General features: G+C 41.5%; 1 protein-coding gene across 1 annotated transcript in view; it reads right to left on the bottom strand.

The window, feature by feature from the left end:
- Nucleotides 1–21570, bottom strand: part of LOC124118019 (sodium- and chloride-dependent glycine transporter 2-like) — a 31372-nt gene extending 9802 nt beyond the window's left edge. The window contains exons 1-10 of the mRNA XM_048402820.1: nt 21466–21570; nt 14693–14828; nt 12502–12633; nt 10756–11065; nt 10108–10240; nt 7051–7185; nt 6755–6858; nt 3036–3160; nt 2199–2311; nt 606–737 (exon numbers count right to left, since the gene is read on the bottom strand). Coding sequence (XP_048258777.1) covers nt 606–737; nt 2199–2311; nt 3036–3160; nt 6755–6858; nt 7051–7185; nt 10108–10240; nt 10756–11065; nt 12502–12633; nt 14693–14813 — 1305 coding nt within the window. The 5' untranslated portion in view covers nt 14814–14828; nt 21466–21570. The remainder of the gene's footprint in view (nt 1–605; nt 738–2198; nt 2312–3035; nt 3161–6754; nt 6859–7050; nt 7186–10107; nt 10241–10755; nt 11066–12501; nt 12634–14692; nt 14829–21465) is intronic.
- Between the last annotated feature and the right edge of the window lie 566 nt (nt 21571–22136).

The following is a 22136-nucleotide window of genomic DNA, read 5'->3' as shown; positions in this document are numbered from 1 at the left end:
GGAATCTTCACGGGTCCTTAAGGAGTGAAGGTCTTAGATTGGTATACATGACATAACGCAAAAGAATTGACGTCTTTAGTTCGACAGAACAATCTCGTTATTCCCTTGAAACCACTGGAGTAATATAGAACCACAAAGATATAATTTATGATGGAGTGAGTGTGCCGTGTTTAACCCGTATTGAACAGTATTATGTCAAGGATGAATGTGCCCGATTAAGTGAGGCAACTCTTCATGGTGAGGAGTGAGTGAGTGAGTTGGGTTTTACGCCGCTTTTAACAGTATTCCAGTTATATCGCGGCGTGTCAGCTTAATGTGGAAGGAAAGCCCGAAGTGATGCAGGTCTCAGACGTTTACCACTTCGGTGAAACCCACGAGCACGGGTATGGTGCTGACAAACCTAGAAACATATTTGGGGCGAACCGGGATTCGAACCCACAATCATATAGGTTTCTGGCGTGCCCAAGGGACGCAACTCTGCACCGCGAATCGCGAAGCCTTAGACGACTGGGCCATCCGTGCCCCCTCATGGTGAGGAAGCACATGTACATGGGAACACACGATGCGATTGTCTGACAAATATAGAAGTATATCTCTGTACTTACTTGAGTAACGCACGACAGCCCTAGAATAAACCCAGTCAAACACACGCCAGCTGTGACCAGGAGCTTCCGGCGCCCGAGGGATCTTGGGAAGGCATCTGTGATGGCGCTGACGATCGTCTGGACGTGGACGAACTGACAGGGAATGTATGTATATGTATTGACGCATTGTGTTTAAAGATACTCTGTTTATTCGTGCTGCTCGGCAAAGTGTGTTGATAGTGAGCGAGTAGATGGGGTTTAAATCCCTTGGTGCTACTTTGAAGTTGACTTACACGAAAAATATATATGTTACACCCACATGTGCAATTGCCCATTGCGTGCATTTGACGGGCCGTTTGCCCAAATGGGCAATACAGCTTGCCCAATGTATGCAATGGATAGTGACGTGTATGAGTTTTAAAATCTTTTTCACAGAAGTCTAAAGGACAGGGTAATTTTATATGGATTTATTCACCGAGTTATTTTACAAAGATATGCTCACTGGATTGTTTTCACACACGGATGCATCATCATGAATCATAAATTACCATTTATATGTTTTTTAACTACTGTAAAACACCAATACAATACGGCTCGAATATAATAGTATGACGAAGTGTAGACTTTAATGCGCTCCAAATATCTTAAGATCACATATTTGTTTGCTGGTTATTTATAACAGTTTATTCACTTAATAATAAAGTGATTTATGATTTACACATGTCCAACTTTTAGGATATATTGTTTGTTTACAAGTATTATATTGAGTAATTGATTTATGTAACATTGATATATTAATCACACGTTATTGTTCATAAACGATAATTTCAAGATATGATTTACATGGTAAAACAATCTATTTAAGTAATTTTATGTGGAAAAATCCTCTACTTCTGTTTAACAAATCTATAAAAATAAATAGTTCTATAAAAATGAATAGTAATGTCATGGGCACTGAAGGTCACCTGCATATGTAGACAACAATTTAAAATGTCAGGTAGACACATACTTGTAATAAATTGGTGTCAGCATTGATATTCAAACATTCATTTTCTGCATAATTACTGATGAGGACTAAAAACTGATACTTAAATAATTTCAACCAAAATATGTTTTCATCATAATTTGAGTTTCTCGGTCTGCCATTATAGAAACGAGGAAGTTGAAAGAGCTTATACACTTTTGGTCGATATGCTTGGTCAAACCTAGGTCAAAATTAAGATATCGAGGAAATTGAGTTATACATGTAGAGTTTCACTATTTACTACACACATACCAGAATTATTTACATTTTGAACATAAACGGCCATTAAAAGTTTCAGCTTTCAGTTTGGTTCAAAACTACACATGTACCAAATTTCATTCCATTTTGAAACAAAATGACTGAGTTATGGCCATAAATAGGGGTTTTAATATGACCACCGACAGGTTGAGCTTTGGTCACGTGGTTTCTGAAGAGAAAATGTTTATGACTGACAACGAGTGACGGACGACAGACAAACAAGTCTAGAAATAAGCTCACTTGGCAGGAGAGCTAAAACTAGATGGGCCATAACTTAATCACTGTAAGAATGTCCGACGTCGCAAAAGACATACAAGTCATACAATGTATACCTGGCTGTCAAGTCCTACTGTAAACAGCATCAGGAAGAAGAGACAGGCCCACAACTGGGGCAACGGCATTGTCGTTACAGCATCGGGATACGCCATGAACGCAAGACCAGGTCCTGGAAAATACGAAATGCATGAGAACCAAAAAGAGGAGGACTATATCAGGACAAGGCAAGAACAAACAGCGACATGAAACCAGGCCCTACTCTCGCAACTGTTCCACATTACTGTACTGTCAAACGGCTTTGATCTGTTTTAGAAAACACATCCAGCCAAATACACGAGTTTCAGGGGGGCACGGGTAGCCCAGTCGTCTAAGGCGCCGCGATTCGCGGTGCAGAGTTGCGTCCCTTGGGCACGCCAGAAACCTATGATTGTGGGTTCGAATCCCGGTTCGCCCCGATTATGTTTCTAGGTTTGTCAGCACCATACCCGTGCTCTTGGGTTTCACCGAAGTGGTAAACGTCAGAGACCTGCATCACTTCGGGCTTTCCTCCCACATTAGGGTGACACGCCGTGATATAACTGGAATACTGTTAAAAGCGGCGTAAAACCCAACTCACTCACTCACGAGCTTCACGAATAGCATGCTCATCTACTAGTATATAGTGAACAGTTCGTGTCAACGGAATAATAAGTAGATCATAGCCTTCAGCTGTTCTCTACATATAGAAGGACATGGAACGCACTCTGCAATGGTCAACAAGAACATTCTGGTGGAGCTAATATTTAAACATTTGTCTAATCTCTAAGTACAATTAGTTTCTCCGCTGGGAATGTATGTCGTTGAGAACATTGCCCTCGTCATGATAACTTCAGCATTAGAAATATCCCACCCACCTTCTTTGACGACCTCCGAGATGGGCAGGTTGGATTGGTTGGCCATGAAGCCCAGAAACACAAAGATGATGAAGCCTGCAAACCAGCTGGTGAGACAGTCCAACACAGGGAGCACCAGAGCATCTCTGGGACAGAAGCAAATTGTTCAATTAAATTGGCATCTCAATAATGTGAATCTACAAAGTACAATCGTTTAAAAATTTTCGTTTTTCTGTAACTTGCACTCTCCCCTTCCCTATTCACCATAGAATGCAAGGCTAGTGAGTTGTGTAATTCGTATTTTCTTCATGACATAGTTAGATATACTCAACCACAACAGTTCCTGTGACACCAATATTTTAATGTATTTTTCAAACAAGTAAAGTTTGGTTTTCAATATTGTAGTACATGTATGGAATCAAGTCACAACAACGCAACTGCTACAGACTTTTATGCAAGCCCCATGCATTTCACTACCCAAGAATGGGTATAAAAACATGTGCGTTAACGGGATTCCATATGCATTGTTTAGCATCGTGCTGACAACAACCACTCAGTAAAACAACACAATTACACAATTATTATTACGAAATGCCACGCCTTTCCGAAAATGAGCCTCTGCGAGCCATTGGTATGCGTGAAGCAGGATCGAGTCAACGTGATGTTGCAAGCAATTTAACGTCCACAGAAACACCATTTGGTGTATATGGAAACGTTGGCAACAGACGAATGCATCCATCCTCGGAGTGGCAGGCCACGCGAAACCAATAATCGACAAGACAATTGAATTCGAACAACATACCTACGAAATCGATTCAAGCCAGTAACAGTGACTACAAGAAGCATCACTGGCCTTCGACGAATATCTTCACAAACCGTACGACGTCGCCTCAGATGTGAAGGGATTGTCGCCAGAAGACCCGCCAGACGTCCCATTTGGACAGGAAACCACCGTCAAGCACGTCTACAGTGGCGCAGACAGCGTCTACGCTGGACGGCCATGCAGTGGGGACAAGTTCTATTCACTGGCGAGTCTCGTTTCACCTCAGCCACAGCGACGGACGGATTCGAGTGTACCGACGTCAAGGTGAACATTACGTCAATCATTGTGTCAGGAAAGAGGATCGGTTCGGGGGCGGCAGCGTCATGGTATGGGCTGGGATTACAGCAAGACAGAGGACCAGTTTGATAGTGGTAGAGGGAAATAGCGACGAGATCATCGGCCCATTTGTTCTACCGTTTTTGCTCCGTCATGGCCCAGGCATTACCTTTCAACATGACAACGCTCGACTTGTTCAGGATTCTCTTCAACACAACAACGTGAATGTCATCCCCTGGCCGGCTCGCTCCCCTGATCTCTCACCAATCGAGCACATGTGGGATGAGATAGATCGGCGCCTTCGACGTCAACCTCGTGTTCCACAGACACTCCAGGAACTTCGAAACATTCTCCAGCGGATATGGACAGATATCCCACAGGACTTTGCGCGACGCCTGGTCCATTCCATGAGTCGAAGGTGTATTGCTTGCATCGCAACCAGAGGTGTACACACACGCTATTGATTTGTAAATTGACATTATGGTATGTTCATGTTTCTCATGAAATCACGCATTTTCCGAAGTCAGTATGGCAAATTAAATCATTTGAACACTTATCTTTTATCTGTTGCAAACCGAAATTGTTTCAGATTTGGTAAAAAACATAATTTTGCATTAAATCTTATTCAATGACACAGGAACTTTCGTTGTTCAGTATCTATAATTAAGTCGGTTCCACCAATCCCTTTTATTGCTAGTTCAGGTGAGTAAAGCAGTGGAAGGGAATTAGATCCTTATTAAATGATATCATATCATGGCTATACCTGAAGCTTAACTTTTTGGCTAAATTCCCTTCGTTTGCTATTGCCAATCCGAGAACAAAATCAGATTCATATTCATAAAGAAACAAATCAGCAAGATGGGGACTATAGTTGGTGCCCACGGGGATCCCTACTTCTTGCCCATTTTTTTCTCCATATTTCATATAGATGTTAACAATGAGGAAGTCCGGCATTTCACGTAAAAAAATATTTTTTCTGATCAAAGTTCTATTTTTTACAAAATATCCTGAAACTCTGAAGATCGAGGTGTTACTATAGCTACAATGTAGGGTCACCATGTTACGGAAATATGAAATGTCAAAGCGAGAGAATAACCAGTCTCGAGTTTCCGACAAAATCTAGAAATTAAATATTTCCTTAAGTTTGTCGTGTGGCAGAGTTTTGTTTTGACATAAATGAACTTCCTACTTTTCCGTGATTGCAAAAATTGTGTCTGCTTTGCAAAAAATCGAGCAAATCCTTTCAGTGTTTGAGAATGCACATGGCATTAATTCCACTGGTCTCGAATACTTTCTGTGTATATAAAAAATGTACTTCTTTTATTTATTAAGGATTATGGATACTCTTTGAGGTGGGGGTGAGGTGAAATTGTGTTTAACGTCGCGTCCAAGATTATCGCACTTATATAGCGACGTGCATGCACGTGTATGTGTGTGTGTGGCTGCTTGTACTAGTCCGGACTGATGCCGATTTATAGTGCTAGCTCACTGAGATACCATGCCGCAGTTTAACATGAATACCCCACTCAGACACAGTATACTGACTCCGAGCCGACCAGTCCTTGTTTTAGCCCCTTAATGCCCAGCGCCAGACAGGGTAACAACAAGTACAATCTTTTAACGTCTTTTTGTATGACGCGGCCCGGGATCGAACCCTGGACCTTCCGCTCTCCGGGCGGACGCTCTACCACAAGACCACGGAGGCGGTCGATACTCTTTGAGACAGAGATTTAGTGTTTCCTTACGGCATTGAAATTATACAGTATGTTAAATACATTTGTATGTAAAATACAACAGTAACGCTAGAATGCCGTAAATGTAAATGTTAACAGTTCCTGTATGAAATGTCTTAGCATAAAATACTTCCCAGTTCATTGTTATTCACAATTCGTTTTTTGTACCTTATTTATTAGAACAATCTTGTTAAGAAAGTTCAAACCAGTCGCTATCAATTCATGTATGGTTGTCAGTTATATATTTAATGTAACAAGTCAACGACTGCATTGACTTGTAATGTAATATTGTTTAAATATCTCTCTCTATATATGAAATTTCACTCTGCCACGAATAAAGACGTAAAGGGACTCAGCAGCCTTCTCTCTGTTTTAGATCGCCTCCGTGGTCTAGTGGTAGAGCGTCCGCCCGGAGAGCGGAAGGTCCGGGGTTCGATCCCCGATCGTGTCTCACCAAAAGACGTTAAAAGATGGTACTTGTTGTTACCCTGTCTGGCGCTCGGCACTAAGGGACTAAAACAAGGACTGGTCGGCTCGGAGTCAGTAAACTGTATCTGAGTGGGGTATTCATGTTAAACTGCGGCATGGTATCTCAGTGAGCTAGCACTATAAATCGGCATCAGTCCGGACTAGTACAAGCAGCCACACAAACACACGTACAAGCGCATCGCTATGTAAGTGCAATAGTCTTGGACGCGACGTTCAACCCCATTTCACCTCACCTCACCTCTCTCTGTTTTAAGGTGATAGCCGAGTAATCAGCTCTACCAACCTAATTCCCCCACTATCTTGGTCATTGTGACGTCGCAAACGGGACCACGCCCACACAAGGCAAAAAGATCCCCAATAACAAGCTACGTCAGTGATATCAATAGGCAATAATCAATATAACAATACATAATTCGTACCTGTAACAATTATTGTGAAACTTGTTGTAGCTAGCCAGGGTCGCTATTCCTCCCCAGCCAATACCCGCAGAAAAAAATACCTGGGAAGCAGCATTACGCCATACCTGGGGAATAGTCATCAATAGTTAATATCTTTTATATCGAACTGAGGATGCGAATCGCTGTGAGAATTGGAGAAGGTGTTGTTTATGGTGTCGGTTACAGTTAGAGCTAGACTGATAGAATATAAATCTATACTGATTCACATATAAAACATTGAGTAGATGAAATGAAATTAATTTGCTATAAAACAAGACCTTCGCATCCAGTAGTTTAGTCCACTGTGGTATAGCATAAAATTTTATTCCTTCTACTGCTCCCGGAAGTAACAATCCACGCACAAGCAGAGCTATCAGAATCAGATACGGAACGGTGGCTGCTACGTACACAACCTGAAAAAAATATAACAATAGTAAGAAATAACGTTAAATACACTGAGTGTGTTCATGTGATACGTGTTGAACACTCTTTCAGTTACATCACGCAATGGCAGCATGATGTGGGAGAAAAACCTAACCTTATATTATCAGATGGAGATGTATTACGCATTCAAAGACGTTCCATAGCAACTGGTTTCATGAAAGCTATCTCGATAAACGTTACTTTGAAAGTTGTTTCACAAAGCTTACACTACGAACAAAATCACCCTTTGTATTTTCAACAGCCGCAGGACACTTGCTCCGTACTTGCACTTGGTCGGTCAGAGTTCGCGAAAGGTCGGTCTGACGTGACCCGTAATAGGATGTCCTCAGATCTTTGTTTAGCGGCAGCGAAAACAGAGATCTGATTTTAATGAGATTGATTGGAAACTATACAGAAGGCACAGCTAATTTTAGTAATGAACACCTACTGTTTGGATTTAAAGAGAAGAAATACAATTCAGTCAATGCAGTAATTATGGCAATAAAATCTATGCTTTACACATTTAATAGAAAAAAGTAAGACAAATCTTTTGCAAATTCAAACAGAAATACTTAGCTGTTATGAAAATACAAAATATTCAAATTGTAATAATGCAAGTTTCCATGCCTTCTGGTCTTCTTTACATGTATTATTTAGAAACCCAGTGTAAACTATGATATATGATCTGTCCATGCTACAAACATAATGTATTTTTGTATCTATTTTTTAATTTGACCCTTGGCCTATATAGAATAAACTATATCTCGCTGTGATAGTTATGCTAAATGAAACAATTAATTCATGCACACTCTATGTATTTTACATTGAAATGTAAATATAATGAGAAATGTAATAATTAAAAAGATATAAAAAATAAATTCATTAACCTCACTTTTTTTTAATCTTGTTCCTTCAGCTGTTCACGCTTCGGAATCATATCGTTTACAGTAAATGCAATATTTATATTTTCCTAATCAATATTATTATTATTCGTTTCATACAATATATTTCATTTTTTTGCAATGGCGGTTTAGTTACATATATTATATTTGTATGAATATATATTAACATTAACTGCCATCATTTTCTGATTTAAACAGTTTCTACGATGAAATACCGACCATAACAAATGATTACTTTCGATTAGTGCAATGCAATTTATGCATCACTGCACACATCTGTTAACTGTTATGACAAGTAGACTCCCACTATAAATACCTTTGAGTCTCACAAGACGATTCCGAACATGGACAATCAATGCCCAATTATACCTGTATATATTATTGTTCGAGAAATAGAGTTACCATCTAATGATCTCAACTACGTAGGAGATATTGGTGTAAAGTGACTTCGTATACCAAAACAACACACTTCCTTTTCAAACATCACAAGCCCTTTCTTATATTTTGTTTTGATGCGAGATGTCTTCACCAAATTTTAGATGTACAGTACACCTCTCACAAATCATACCATTCAACTGCAGGATACGTTACATCTCGTAGAGATACCCACAGACAAATTGTTCTGAGCTGAAAATATATATTTGTGCTAAAACATTTTGATTTTGTTGAACACGGTTTCAATAATGTTGTGTTTTTTTATATTGTTACATCGATATACTGATTCAGAAATGAAACGTCTACCAAAGTATTCTTACAGGGATATACATGGGTTGATATACTTCCAGCACAGGGATATAAAGCAAAGGATACATTAGTTAGAAATATTAGTTGTATAAAAAGCATTATAACAAATTGGATTTTCTTTGTCCAATTGAATATATATATATATATATATATATATATATATATATATATATATATATATATATGTTAAAATTTTAGGATTGTGAAGTTTTTAATTTGGTTCAGTATATATATTAAGTAATATATATAAATATCACTTGCATATATATCAGATACAATTTCTATTAACTTTCATTTATCCCAGCATTACATTCTCACTTTGGGGTTTTTTTCTGCTTCTCTCCCAATTGTTTAATACAAGAGCAGTAGTGCGTAGCTGGAATTGTACGGTTATATCAGTAAAATGTTTTGTATATATCAAACATTAGAAACAATGGATGAGTCGGAAATAAATATTTAATAAAGCTTTCAAGTTAGGATCATTTTTGGTGTTATATCATGAAGTGTTTAAACTGTCTGTATCAACAATTTAATGGTTTGGATAAGTAATTAATTTTGGTAGGGCGCAGCTTATCCCCAACACAGTGACCAGAAAGTATAAATGGAGTGTTTTCATCCTGGGGAGAGGTTTCATCCTGCAAACGGTGAGTGCTAAGATCCTAAGGGAGTAAGTTAATCCTAGAATGAGAACACTCTACAGTGATCTGACCCTGGGGAGAGACCCGATGCTCCACCACCGGAACTAAATTGGCGCTATATACTGAGCCCTGTAAACCTGCCGTTGTATGTACATAGAGACACCCTAGATCTGGTATAGGAAGAATTGTTGGTAGAAAGGGAATACCGAATAAGGCTGTTAAACCACTCTCAAGAATATCATTCTGGTATCAAGAAGAAGTTTTTAGTTTAAGATGTTCTTCGCGGTGTTGAGATAACTTCTGATGGGGGTCGCACAACGTGTTAGAGTTGCTGGAAAGACGTAAGCTACTTACCAGTGTTAATGCTAGTGCAAACAAAAGGCCTTTTCACAAATTATCACAGATAACATGGTGTCAACAACCCATCCCGTGTCCTGCAATAGCGTATAAAACATGAGTAAATCAACCCTGAAGAATCGGTATCATCTTCTCCTCCTTTCAAGAAGATCTGATGCCCTTTTCTGGAATGAGAATTTGTCTCGGGACACTTTCGGATTCACTAGAATTCGATGACGTGGCGTGACTGTTCCGCATCAGACACAGTATACACTTATTGAAATGACAATACCTTGCCCGAGGACTTGATGCCCTTTATAAGACTGAGGAACACCGCCAGCCAGGCTCCCAGTAAACACAGGAGCAGCTGCCACCGGATACTTCCCATTTCTCCGATTCCCGAAGACATCTGAAGCACGTGGTGCCTGAAATACACACATCAAACATTTTGCCATTTTGAAATCACAACTGTACTAATTCTTTAGGCTACAACAATAAAATGTTTAATCCTTCTGATATGTATCTGAACAAATACGTAATGTTCGTGCCTCTCTAAAAACACCTTCAACTTTGAATGCGGAGACAATTAGATCATCATTCTCTTGTGTCCTGATCTTGTTGTGAACGTTACGTCAGGTATTGGGGTACATTGGAGGATACATAGCAAGAGATTGCACATGAAGAGAAACATGCAGGGTAAGGGAGAAGTGCACACAACTTTTCTGGTATTTTGTTTCAGACAGAATATGTTTAAGGCAGCACTTAGGACAAATCGTATTCTCCAACTCATTCAGAAACATGTTGTTATCTTATTTTACTGGTTTAGACAAATCTACACAGCCCTGAATATTACACTGAGGTGAGAAATGATCAAGGAACCGACAATTTACATTAAAACATCTTCAGTATGGTCGGCCCCATACTACAAAAAGGCACACACCTCCAGTACTCTTCAGAAGGTGTCACTGTCTGGTTGGTCATGTTTACCAACATTGGATTTTGGATGTTGGGTGTTCCAAGCTCTGATAATGTAGTATTTACAAGAGTTTCATTTCCAAGTAGAGGCAAGTATGATGAATTCGACTTGTCAGTCCTGATACGGCAAAGGTCAGTGTTCCACTCGTTGTCGCACGTGCTCCAAGGAAGGACTGTACTGAATGAGTCCACGAGGTAGTAGAGGGTCCAGGCGAGGATGACGTTGTAATAGATGCTGATGATGGCAGTGAGGACAACCATGCCGTAACCTATGCCTGGAACACAGATAAAGTGTGTACATTGGTGGGGACAACGGGTTATAACCGACGCCTGAAACACGGATAAAGTATGTACACAGGTGAAGACATTGGGACATAGCCGATGTCTGGAACATGGATAAAGTATGTTTACAGATGAGGACAATTGGCCATAATCGATGTCTTGAACACGGATAAAGTATGTTTACAGATGAGGACAATTGGCCATAATCGATGCAGTAACACGGATAAAGTATGTTTACAGATGAGGACGATTGGCCATAATCGATGTCTGGAACACGGACAACATATGAACACAGATGAGGACAATTGGCCATAATCGATGTCTGGAACACGGATAACATATGAACACAGATGAGGACAATAGGCCATAATCGATGTCTGGAACACGGATATAGTATATTAAGAGATGAGGACAATTGGCCATAATCGATGCAGTAACACGGATAATATATGTACACATATGAGGATAATTGGCCATAATCGATGTCTGGAACACGGATAAAGTATGTTTACAGATGAGGACAATTGGCCATAATCGATGTCTGGAACACGGATAAAGTATGTACACAGATGAGGACGATTGGCCATAATCGATGCAGTAACACGGATAAAATATGTTTACAGATGAGGACAATTGGCCATAAGCGATGTCTGGAACACGGATAAAATATGTACACAGATGAGGACAATAGGCCATAATCGATGCAGGAACACGAATAAAGTATGTTTACAGGTGACAACATTGGGACATAACCTGTCCCCGAAACATAGATGCAGTGTTGACATAAATGTGTCATAACCATTGTGATATTATAGCACATTTCGGATTCGGAGTCAGTATAGGGGGTGGGTGGTGAGGCTCTCATTCATTGCGCGTCACCCTACATTGTACATCGATGGAGCAGGTACTTGCTCTTGATCGCTAACTACTATATTTCCCAGATGCGGTGTCATAGCGGTAATATATTGCGTTAACTAGATACACACACAAACCACAGAACATGACGCTGCATTCGTGTAGAAGTGAGTGAGTAGGCTTTACGCCGCTCTTAACAATCTTCAAGCATTGCCACGACGGCGGCCATCGGGAATGATCTTCCCATATTGTTCCCATGTGGAGAATCGAACCCGGGCCTTCGGCGTGTCTAAGTATCACTTGTTTCCCCCATATCGGAGGAATACTGGTGCATTGCTTGTAACAAAGACGGACTGAAAAAGAAATCGAGGGGAGTGTTGCTCGTCCTTTCATTCAAAGTTCCCATTATTGTGGCTATGGCGTTACATTCACACCTTCTATTCACTCACTCATAAGCAATATCCCTGTACAGTGATGCGTCCCTCAAGTGGTCAATTGCAAACCATGGTGTGTTGTTTGACCTTGCAGGATCCGGGTTTTATTACAGGAACAACATGGAAACACGAACACTGACCTTGAAACAAAGGGCAGATAATCCACACTCTTCCGGGTCCGAGGTTGGAGTACTGAGAGTACATCAGCTCCAACAAGATGGCGGGCATCCCGCACACAAACATGGACAGGAAGTAAGGGATCAGGAAGGCAGCTGCGAGGATACATGAAACAAATAATACTATTCTTGATACTGTTTCTGTTTCTGGCATTATATGAAAGTTCTGTTATTTGCATAATATATAAGTGCATATCTGTCACTATGGCAATAGGCAGCCGCGATTCGCTGTGCAGAGTTGCGTCCCTTGTGCACGCCAGAAACCTATGATTGTGGGTTCGAAACCAGGTTCGCTCCGATTATGTTTCTAGGTTTGTCAGCACCATATCCGTGCTCTGGGGTTTGACCGAAGTGGTAAACGTCTGAGACCTGCATCACTTTGAGCTTTCCACTCACATTGAGCTGACACGCCGGTATATAACTGGAATACTGTTAAAAGCGGCTTTAAACCCAACTCACTCATTCACTATGTCAATAATAATTCTTGTGCCGCTCGAATTCGTAAACATACATCTTTAAAAAGGGCATTCAGATTTGATTGCATGTAAAACATCATAGACAGACTTTAAAACAGACGATGGTAAGCTTTCTCATTAACCGCTTCAGTTTCACATAACACATCAGCTTTACCTGTCGTATGGAGGCAACAATTAACGTTTCGTGTGTGTGAATGACTTTTACGCCACTATTGGCATGTATGTGTGCAGGTGTGGAATGTGGAAGTGAGTGTGGGTGTGGGTGTGTTGTGGGTGTGTTGTGGGTGTGGGTGTGGGTGTGGGTGTGGGTGTGGGTGTGGTGTGGGTGTGGGTGTGGGTGTGGGTGTGGGTGTGCGTGTGTTGTGGGTGTGGTGTGGGTGTGGGTGTGGGTGAGGGTGTGGTGTGCGTGTGTTGTGGGTGTGGTGTGGGTGTGGGTGTGGTGTGTTGTGGGTGTGGAAGTGGGTGTGGGTGAGGGTGTGGTGTGGTGTGGTGTGGGTGTGGTGTGGGTGAGGGTGTAGGTGTGGGTGAGGGTGTGGTGTGGGTGTGGGTGTGGTTGTGGTGTGGGTGTCTTGTGGGTGTCTTGTGGGTGTGGGTGTGGGTGTGGTGTGGGTGTGGTGTGGGTGTGGGTGAGGGTGTGCGTGTGTATAGGGGGAGGGGGTAAATAAATTAAACAAAACACTACATTATAGTTCTTGTCATAACAGCAGCTTCTAGTGTATTCTAAACTTATGCTCACTGTGTTATTATTGCAAACATGGGATGGGGATAGATCTGTAATAACACATTGTTTTAGAATGTATCCCGCAGATCAAGAAAATGGATAGTCATTATACTAGAGACGCACCATATACATTCGATTCAGGATTGTCTTTTGATCACATAAAATCAGTGGTAGTCTTTTCTTTGTCGTTTCGGACCGACTCAGCAATATTCCAGCTATAAGCGGCGGCCTTTAATATAAACTTGACCAGACAGACTAGGGATTGATATTATGAGCAGAGCCACACGTTGTCGGGGTACGACCACACGCAATCCACCAAGTCACAGATTCTGACCAACCTATCCATCACGTCGCCTCTCAAGACCAGCTGGTCACGACAGGTTGCTGGAGATCTAGTCTGTCCCGATTTCTCCGTGACCTATGAACTACAGTGAACAATTCAGTACACTGGACATAATGTTCCCTTACCAGATTCTGAACAGTATATTTTATAAACCTTTGACGTACAAGGCCACAATGTCCACAAAGGCATCATAGTCCTATAGTCGCCTTATTTCCGGGATATAGGACACTGTAAGCACCCGGTGTACAAAAAACGGAAACATATTTGGTACCTAATATGATCTTTTTAACAACAGGTCTAATGCATAACACTAGCTTTGACAATGTTGATTCAGTACCACAAACAAACACACTCACCACCTCCACTGTAGCTGGAGACGTAGTCTGACCCGGCATCTACGTGGCGTATGCTCTACAGTAAACACTTCTGTACACCTTATATAATTTTGTGCACCCTAATTTCATTCTCAACAGCATATTCCGGGACCAAGTCCTAAGTTCCAGATTTAGAACACATGTGAACAATATGGAACCATACATGACATTTATAACAATCGTTCAAATGCTAATGCAAATGCAAATGCAACAGCGTTGGTTCAATACCACAGACACTTACCACCTCCACTGTGAAAGCAGATGTAGGGGAACCTCCATATATTTCCCAGGCCAACCATACATCCGATCACAGAGAACAGGAACTCCAGCCAGTTGGACCAGTTCCCTCGGGGTTCAGACATTGTTATATACTGTTTCTGCTTAACAGAAAGAAGACACGGCAATGTTCAACATGTGATCTGCCTCTCTCATTTCACAACTCGCTTATGTGCTTTGAATCCAGCCAGGTCATCATACTACAAGGTCATATTCTGACTGTCAGGTATGGGCTGAATGCGAGAACTATATGACCAGGCAGGCTGTTGTCGTGCACTGAATTCACCAATCCGATACACAGATACATGTATATTCAAAAGGAGTCACCACACATGACCTGCTTTTAATCGGCATACACTGATTCGACAATGTTCAACATGTGATCTGCCTCTCTCTTTTTCACAACTTGCTTATGTCTTAATCTTTACCAACAACAATAGTTAACAGTGTACCATTTTCCAGAACACATGAACGTGACGACTGTTTCGTGCTTTGAATCCAGCCAGGTCATCATACTACAAGGTCATATTCTGACTGTCAGGTATGGGCTGAAGGCGAGAACTATATGACCAGGCAGGCTGTTGTCGTGCACTGAATGCACCAATCCGATACACAGATACATGTATATTCAAAAGTAGTCACCACACATGACCTGCTTTTAATCGGCATACATTGATTCAGTGTCTGCTTTCTCAATGAATTAAATTGACTGTCGTTCCCAATAGGTTTAGAGTGGGTTTTCTGTTAAAATATCCTCTTTAAACGTCTACCAACAACTGAAGTCTGCCGCAGAATGTGTCCACTACACATTGATGTCGACCACGCACTGACGACTAGTTACCATCGATACCATCCACCATTGTCTACTACCCACCGATATCTGTCGTCTACCACACAAAGATGTCTACACTGTCAACTACTTACATGGCGGCAGCTTCAAGCTTTGACTTTAGTCTTAATGACGGATCAACATTCTACTTGTTTATAATCTAACATGGAGGTAAGAGCTGATGGCGAGAACGTTTTGACGAGGCAGGCGGTTGACGTGAACATAGACGGACTACTCCTCACTGGCAACAGAGTAATTGCATTTAGTACTAAATATTAAATGGATTTATGCTACATATAAATCACTCTTTGTATTTGATCTATTTCAGGAGGGATGACGCTTCTGCCCCCGCCCCCCTCCAAGCGCGAGAACTATTACAAGCTATTCCAAGCCGCCTTGAAAGAAACTTGCGATTAGCCACGCACCGAGGCATGGCGGGCTACTTGAAACAAAAGCTACAAAAGGAAGTCGACCTGGGCAGGATGTCGGGCCCATTCAAGGACATACCACAAGACAACCTCCAAGAATTTCCAATAGGCCTGGTGCCATACAAGTAGCCATGCCATGTTCAACATCCAGGTAAGCATGCCGATTATTTCCGTCTAATTCACCAATTATCTTATCCCAAGGGTAAATCTATTAATGACTTTATAGACGCAGAGGCCTCCTCCGTGGCGTGTGCCAGATATGATTCAACAATTCAGCCACTGTCGACAGGTAACGTAAATGTCACGTAAAGGGCACTTCAGTCTCTCATAGGGAAGCTTAACTTTACGTGCAGGGCTATACCAATGGCAAGGGCATTCAGCCGTAGGCTAATAGACGTGCTTAGTAAAGGTAAGCAACCTTAACATCACATTATATTAGGATTACCAACTGGGTCAAGGAAGATTTACACATGTGGTTCACATTCCTCACCAGTTGTAATGGCATTTCAGTGTTTCAGGGTCAACTGTGGGTAGGTAGCGATATTCTTCAGCTGTTTAAAGACGCAGCCGGTGGGGGCTACCTGCAGGGCAAATGGTTCAGTAGCAGATGACCAAACTAGTTGGTTACTGATGGAACTGCACGCGACTTGACTCAAGTGGAGCTGTTCCAAATCACACTGGCCATCCAACTTTGGGGCAAACATAAAAGTCCTCTTCTTTTGCGACGACCAAGCCGTTGAGTGATGAGTCTACTCCGCCACCTAATCCTACAGTGCCTCCGGCGTAATATTCTGTTTCAGGGAATGTATCTTTTTGCCACTGCTAACACTATGCAGAAAACTGGTTTACTCCCACAACAATCTCTGGCTGTAAACACATGGGCCACATGAACTTGCATCAATACCTTACAACCGTTCTGGTCCGCACATACCGCCTTCGTGGTCTTGTGGTTAAGCGTCCGCCCGGAGAGCGGAAGGTCCGGGGTTCGAAGGCGAGAATATGTTAAAAGATGGTACTTGTTGTTACCCTGTCTGGCGCTTGGCATTAGTGGACTAAAACAAGGACTGGTCGGCTCGAAGTCAGTATACTGTCTGAGTGGGGTATTCATGTTAAACTGCGGCATGGTATCTCAGTGTGCAAGCAGTATAAATCGGCATCAGTCCGGACTAGTACAAGCAGCCACATACACACACACACACACACACACACACACACACACACACACACACACACGTCGCTATATAAGTGCCATAATCTTGCATTTCCCCTCACCTCACCTCTGGTCCGCACATCAGCTACAGGAGGTTGTTATATGGCAGACTGAGTGTATTCTGTTGTTGAACAATAAACTGTGTTACATTGTTTCTGTTGGGATTCAGTAGACGCTTATTGCATTGTGTTCGGGCAGTGATCAGTCTTCAGGAAGGTACTATATTTAGATGTATATGTGGCGTGTCACCTTTCAGTCCGGGTCTCCCGCGGACGGTGATAGTATATTTTCGAAACAATTGTTAGGATGTATATACGGGGACAATAGCGTGGTTACTTACATCACACACACGTTTTGACTCTCAAGAGGTTTCATCACGACAAGAGCATCTTTCATGTGAGGATCAGTCATCATCCTTGATTCCCTGCCCAGCGCATCTCGGAAGCTTAACCACTGTAGCCAATGGGTGAATATATATTATTATCACTGACTTTTGCTATCACCACTGTATTTGTTTATTTGATACTGACCACTGCCATCAAATTCTATATTACCATTGGATATTGCGCTGTCGCTCTTTTGTGTACTGCCATTGTATTTGTTGTGCAGTAATGTGTATTGATTTGTAAACCTAGTTAATGTTGTAATACAATTGTTGATTGTATACCACTTGTTGGTTCTTTGTTGGTTTTACACTAAGTTCTTTTACTACTTACTTATTTCTGGATTAACAGGGGGCACGGGTGGCCCAGTCGTCTAAGGCGCCGAGATTCGCTGTGCAGTTGCGGCTCTTGAGCACACCAGAAACCTATGACTGAGGGTTCGAATCCCCGATTATGTTTGTCGGTTTGTCAGCGCCATACCTGTGCTCTGTGTTTCACCGAAGTGGTTAACGTCTGAGACCTGCATCACTTTGGGATTTCCTCCCACATTAAGCTGACACGCTGTGATATAACTGGAATACTGTTAAAAGCGGCTTTAAACCAAACTCACTCACTCTCTCACTCACTCACTCACTCACTCACTCACTCGCGTGATTTGATGTTCTTCGCGATGTAAGACCCGTTTTATCACAATATAGATCTTGATTATCGATCAGATCGTCTTGACTAGGCGCCGCCATTTTGTTTGAAACAAATGCAAGTGATGGAATCGGATTGGTCCACAGGAGAGGCTCAGAACGGACATAACTCATAATAACCACTGGTGGCGCTACGATCGAGCCCAGGAATTCCAGCCTAGTTCGGCAAGGGTGGAAACTGAACTTTTAAAGTCAGTTAGCTCTGTTGCCTCGGGAAGATGAATGTTGGTGGACATTTTTATCAATGCGACAAACCTTTGGCGATGTCAACTTGGTAAATTAAATATAACTACTTTTACTTATATCACTAGAGTTATGTATATCTCTCCAGAACAGATGGGTGCTTTCGGTTATCTCTTTTATTTCGAGTTCTGGTGGGTAAATCAGTGGAAGGGAATTGGATATATGAACATTAGAAAACGATGTCAGATCCTCCATATACCTGAAGCTTTTATAGAAATACGTTCATTTGTGTGCCTTTGTATGTTACATATCAACTTCGTAATTGGGTCAACGTTTTATGGCCATGCATATTTTGAAAATATAAAAACATGAGCAAATTCTTAAATTGGTATACATGCTGTATGAGAGTGAGTGATTGGGTGAGCCTTTAGTAACATTCCGGAAATAACACCTGAAATCCGTTTCACACACTGGCGTGACGAGCGAACGCTTTAACCACAAGGATCTCACATCTCCTTGAATAAAATGTTCTCTACCCTAAATTTTGTTAACAAAGTATGTATAAACTGAAAAATGAAACAAAAGAAGAACATATCAAGTAAGAATTACCTTTGTTGAGCAAGTGTCGAGTTGTCTGTATTAAGATAAACGCGGCGCAGATAATATAGAGGTTCACGTGCAGATACACGTATGTGAAATGAATAGAACGGCCATCTGCCTCGATAAATTGAAACAAGGTCATCTTCCTTCATTGTTAAACATTATGCGACAATGTTTCCGAGGAAAGTGGTTCAACATTATGCGGCAATGTTTCAGAGGAAAGTTCACCATGTCAAAATAACATGTTTGTTAAACTCCGACATTTCGAAAGCGGGGTCCGCATATTTGCCATGTTTTCCCTGAATCTTTTCAATCACATTCGTGTCAAAAGGGACAGCAACTTCAATGATGATTATTGGTTATATCAAAAAGGACAGGATCAGGTTTGTTGGTTTGGATATGTCTGAGGCTGTATAGGGCCCCTTCCAAAGAGTTATGTATTTATCATTTTCCATGACGCCCTCTACATATTCGTGGTCGTACCGTTGATGCACATCTGTGTCGTAACCACAAGCACGGCGAAACGGTAAAACAGGATCAAGCCAAGTCCTTAAGATAATATGTTAGACAATCATGTAATATGTAATATGTTTTGATGCAAAACCACACATTCACGGTTTCGATTGGGAAGTGACTTGTCCTGAGAAGCAAACAGAAGGTCTTCTGTTTCACTTTTCAGGCCAGCCAACTTCATCCAACTCTGCAGGGTTGCTGACGTTCTCAACACACTGCGCATAAACTCACGGTGAAACCAGCAAATGTTGCTGAGAACCTGCCCAAACACTGAATCCCTACGGCTATTGTGGCCACAAGTTAACGTACAACTGCGTCATACAAGTGTCTTTGTACATCACCCCAGGAATTCAGGTTTAGACAAGCCACGGACAATGACATGGTCAACATGTTGGTATCTTCATGCTGGATATTATCAAATAGGTTAGCGGTTAAGGCTATATCTGGCTAGAGCTATGGACCGGAACTAAATGATAGAGTGAAATACAAAGAGTATGTTTCTTGGTGTAAAAAGACCCTAGGATATACTACCAACCAAAATAAGGGAACTGATGAAGTGATTTTAAAGGTGTAATGACGATCAATTTCTGGGAAATTTATGTCGGGCGTGTAGATCAATGTGTCGTGTGTCCTCCATGTGGGTCGATACATGTACGACACGTGCAAGTTGATAGCATACTGTTGATTAACTTGAGTATGGCTGTCCTTTGTGTTCCCCGACATTCCGTCTGAATAGCTACTCAAAGCTAAACGGCCGAGAACACCACACAGATGCTCTATTTGCGGCATGGGGACTTAGCGGGCCAATCTGATGTCCGTATATCTTCTCATCGGAGATACTCGGTGACGACCTGGAACGATGTGGCCTGGCATTGTCATCTTCCTTGCAATAATACCAACAAATAGAACAAAGATAGGAAGCAACATGCACGTGTGTGTGTGTGTGTGTGTGTGTGTGTGTGTGTGTGTGTGCGTGTGCGTGTGTACTAGTCCGGACCGATGCCATTTAATATTGCTAGCCCACTGAGATACCATGCCGCAGTTTAACATGAATACCCAACTCAGGCACAGTATACTGACTCCGAGCCGACCATTCCTTGTTTTAGCCCCTTAATGCCGAGCGCGAGACAGGGTAACAACAAGTACCATCTTTTGACGTCTTTTGGTTACCATTTGGTGGTACTTGGCCCATATTGATGTCCACCTCTATTATACTTACAATTCGCCATTTTATCGTTCACTGAGATAACTGTCTCTCAGGTATTTTCAAGTGTGGTTGTGAGTTCCCCTATTGGCGCACACACTTTGGCACACACATGTGCACATGCATCACGTGCTGTTCATGCATGATGTGACATTTCATTGTGATTAGATGTTTCGTTCAGACGCAACCCCACGGTGTTGTAAATGTACACCTCAACGATAGCTACATTCACATCATTAGTTCCCTTATTTTTCGTCGGTTTGTTTGTTGTTAAACGCCGCACTCAGCAATATTCCAGCTATATGACGGCGGTCTGTAAATAATCGAGTCTGGACCAGACAATCAAGTGTTTCACATCGTGTGCATCGATCCACGCAATTGGAATACGATGAAATGATCAATCAAATCAGCGAGCCTGACCACCCGATCCCGTTAGTCGCCTCTTACGACAAGCATAGTCGCCTTTTATGGCAGGTATGGGTTGCTGAAGATCTATTCTAACCCGTATCTTTACGGGTCTCTTTGTCGGTAGTTCTAAATAATCGATACCGACAAGAAAGATATATAAGTTGAGGATATCGAATTTTCATTAAACGATGTACACTGACAATAATCTAAACGATTTATGGTGAAACATTGCTCTTGTGAGTTCCTGGAGAAGTGATGACTAAATTATTTAGTTAAACATACCTTCGGAGTTTTCACTTGGCTTGTTAAGATCCCTGAGACGCTGCAAATGCCGAACACTGCATTGATCGATTAGTTGAGTTGAGCTGAGCTGCGTTTTATAGGAATCCTTTCGTACTTGGTTTGAGAATTAGAGCTGAACGACAGAGTGTGCAGTGGAAAATTCCGTGGTTGAAAAATGAAAAAAAGGCATCGACGTAAGTCAGGCGTAAAGCAGTCATTAATTATGAAAGAGGGAGAATTGTCACGAAGAGTAATTCAGAACGAAACATAAACTTGCGTAACAAGCCACGAATCATTCTCTTTCGAAATACATCGAGTTGTATTTGGTTTTTTTGCATGTACAGTAAACTACGGTTATAACGAACACGCTTATAACGAACTGGCGGATATAACGAACTGGCGGATATAACGAACTTACTTTTTAGTCCCGACTATTTGCTGTTGTTATGCTGTATATGTGCTTATAACGAACTACGGTTATAACGAACTAAAAATAGTAGTCCCTTTGAGTTCGTTATAACCGTACTTTACTGTATTGTACCTTTAGTAGAAGATGTACTTTATGTACATTCACATAGAAAGAAAGCAAAAAGATTTAAGTGAGCATTGGGAATGTACATACTTTTCTCTAGCTCGTTTCTTTCCTTTCTGCCATTTAATTTTTAAATTGT

Source organism: Haliotis rufescens, unplaced genomic scaffold (genome assembly GCF_023055435.1).
Source record: "Haliotis rufescens isolate VD_foot unplaced genomic scaffold, xgHalRufe1.0.p SCAF_29, whole genome shotgun sequence".
NCBI lineage: Eukaryota > Metazoa > Mollusca > Gastropoda > Lepetellida > Haliotidae > Haliotis > Haliotis rufescens.
This window is presented reverse-complemented; position numbering and strand designations above follow the sequence as displayed.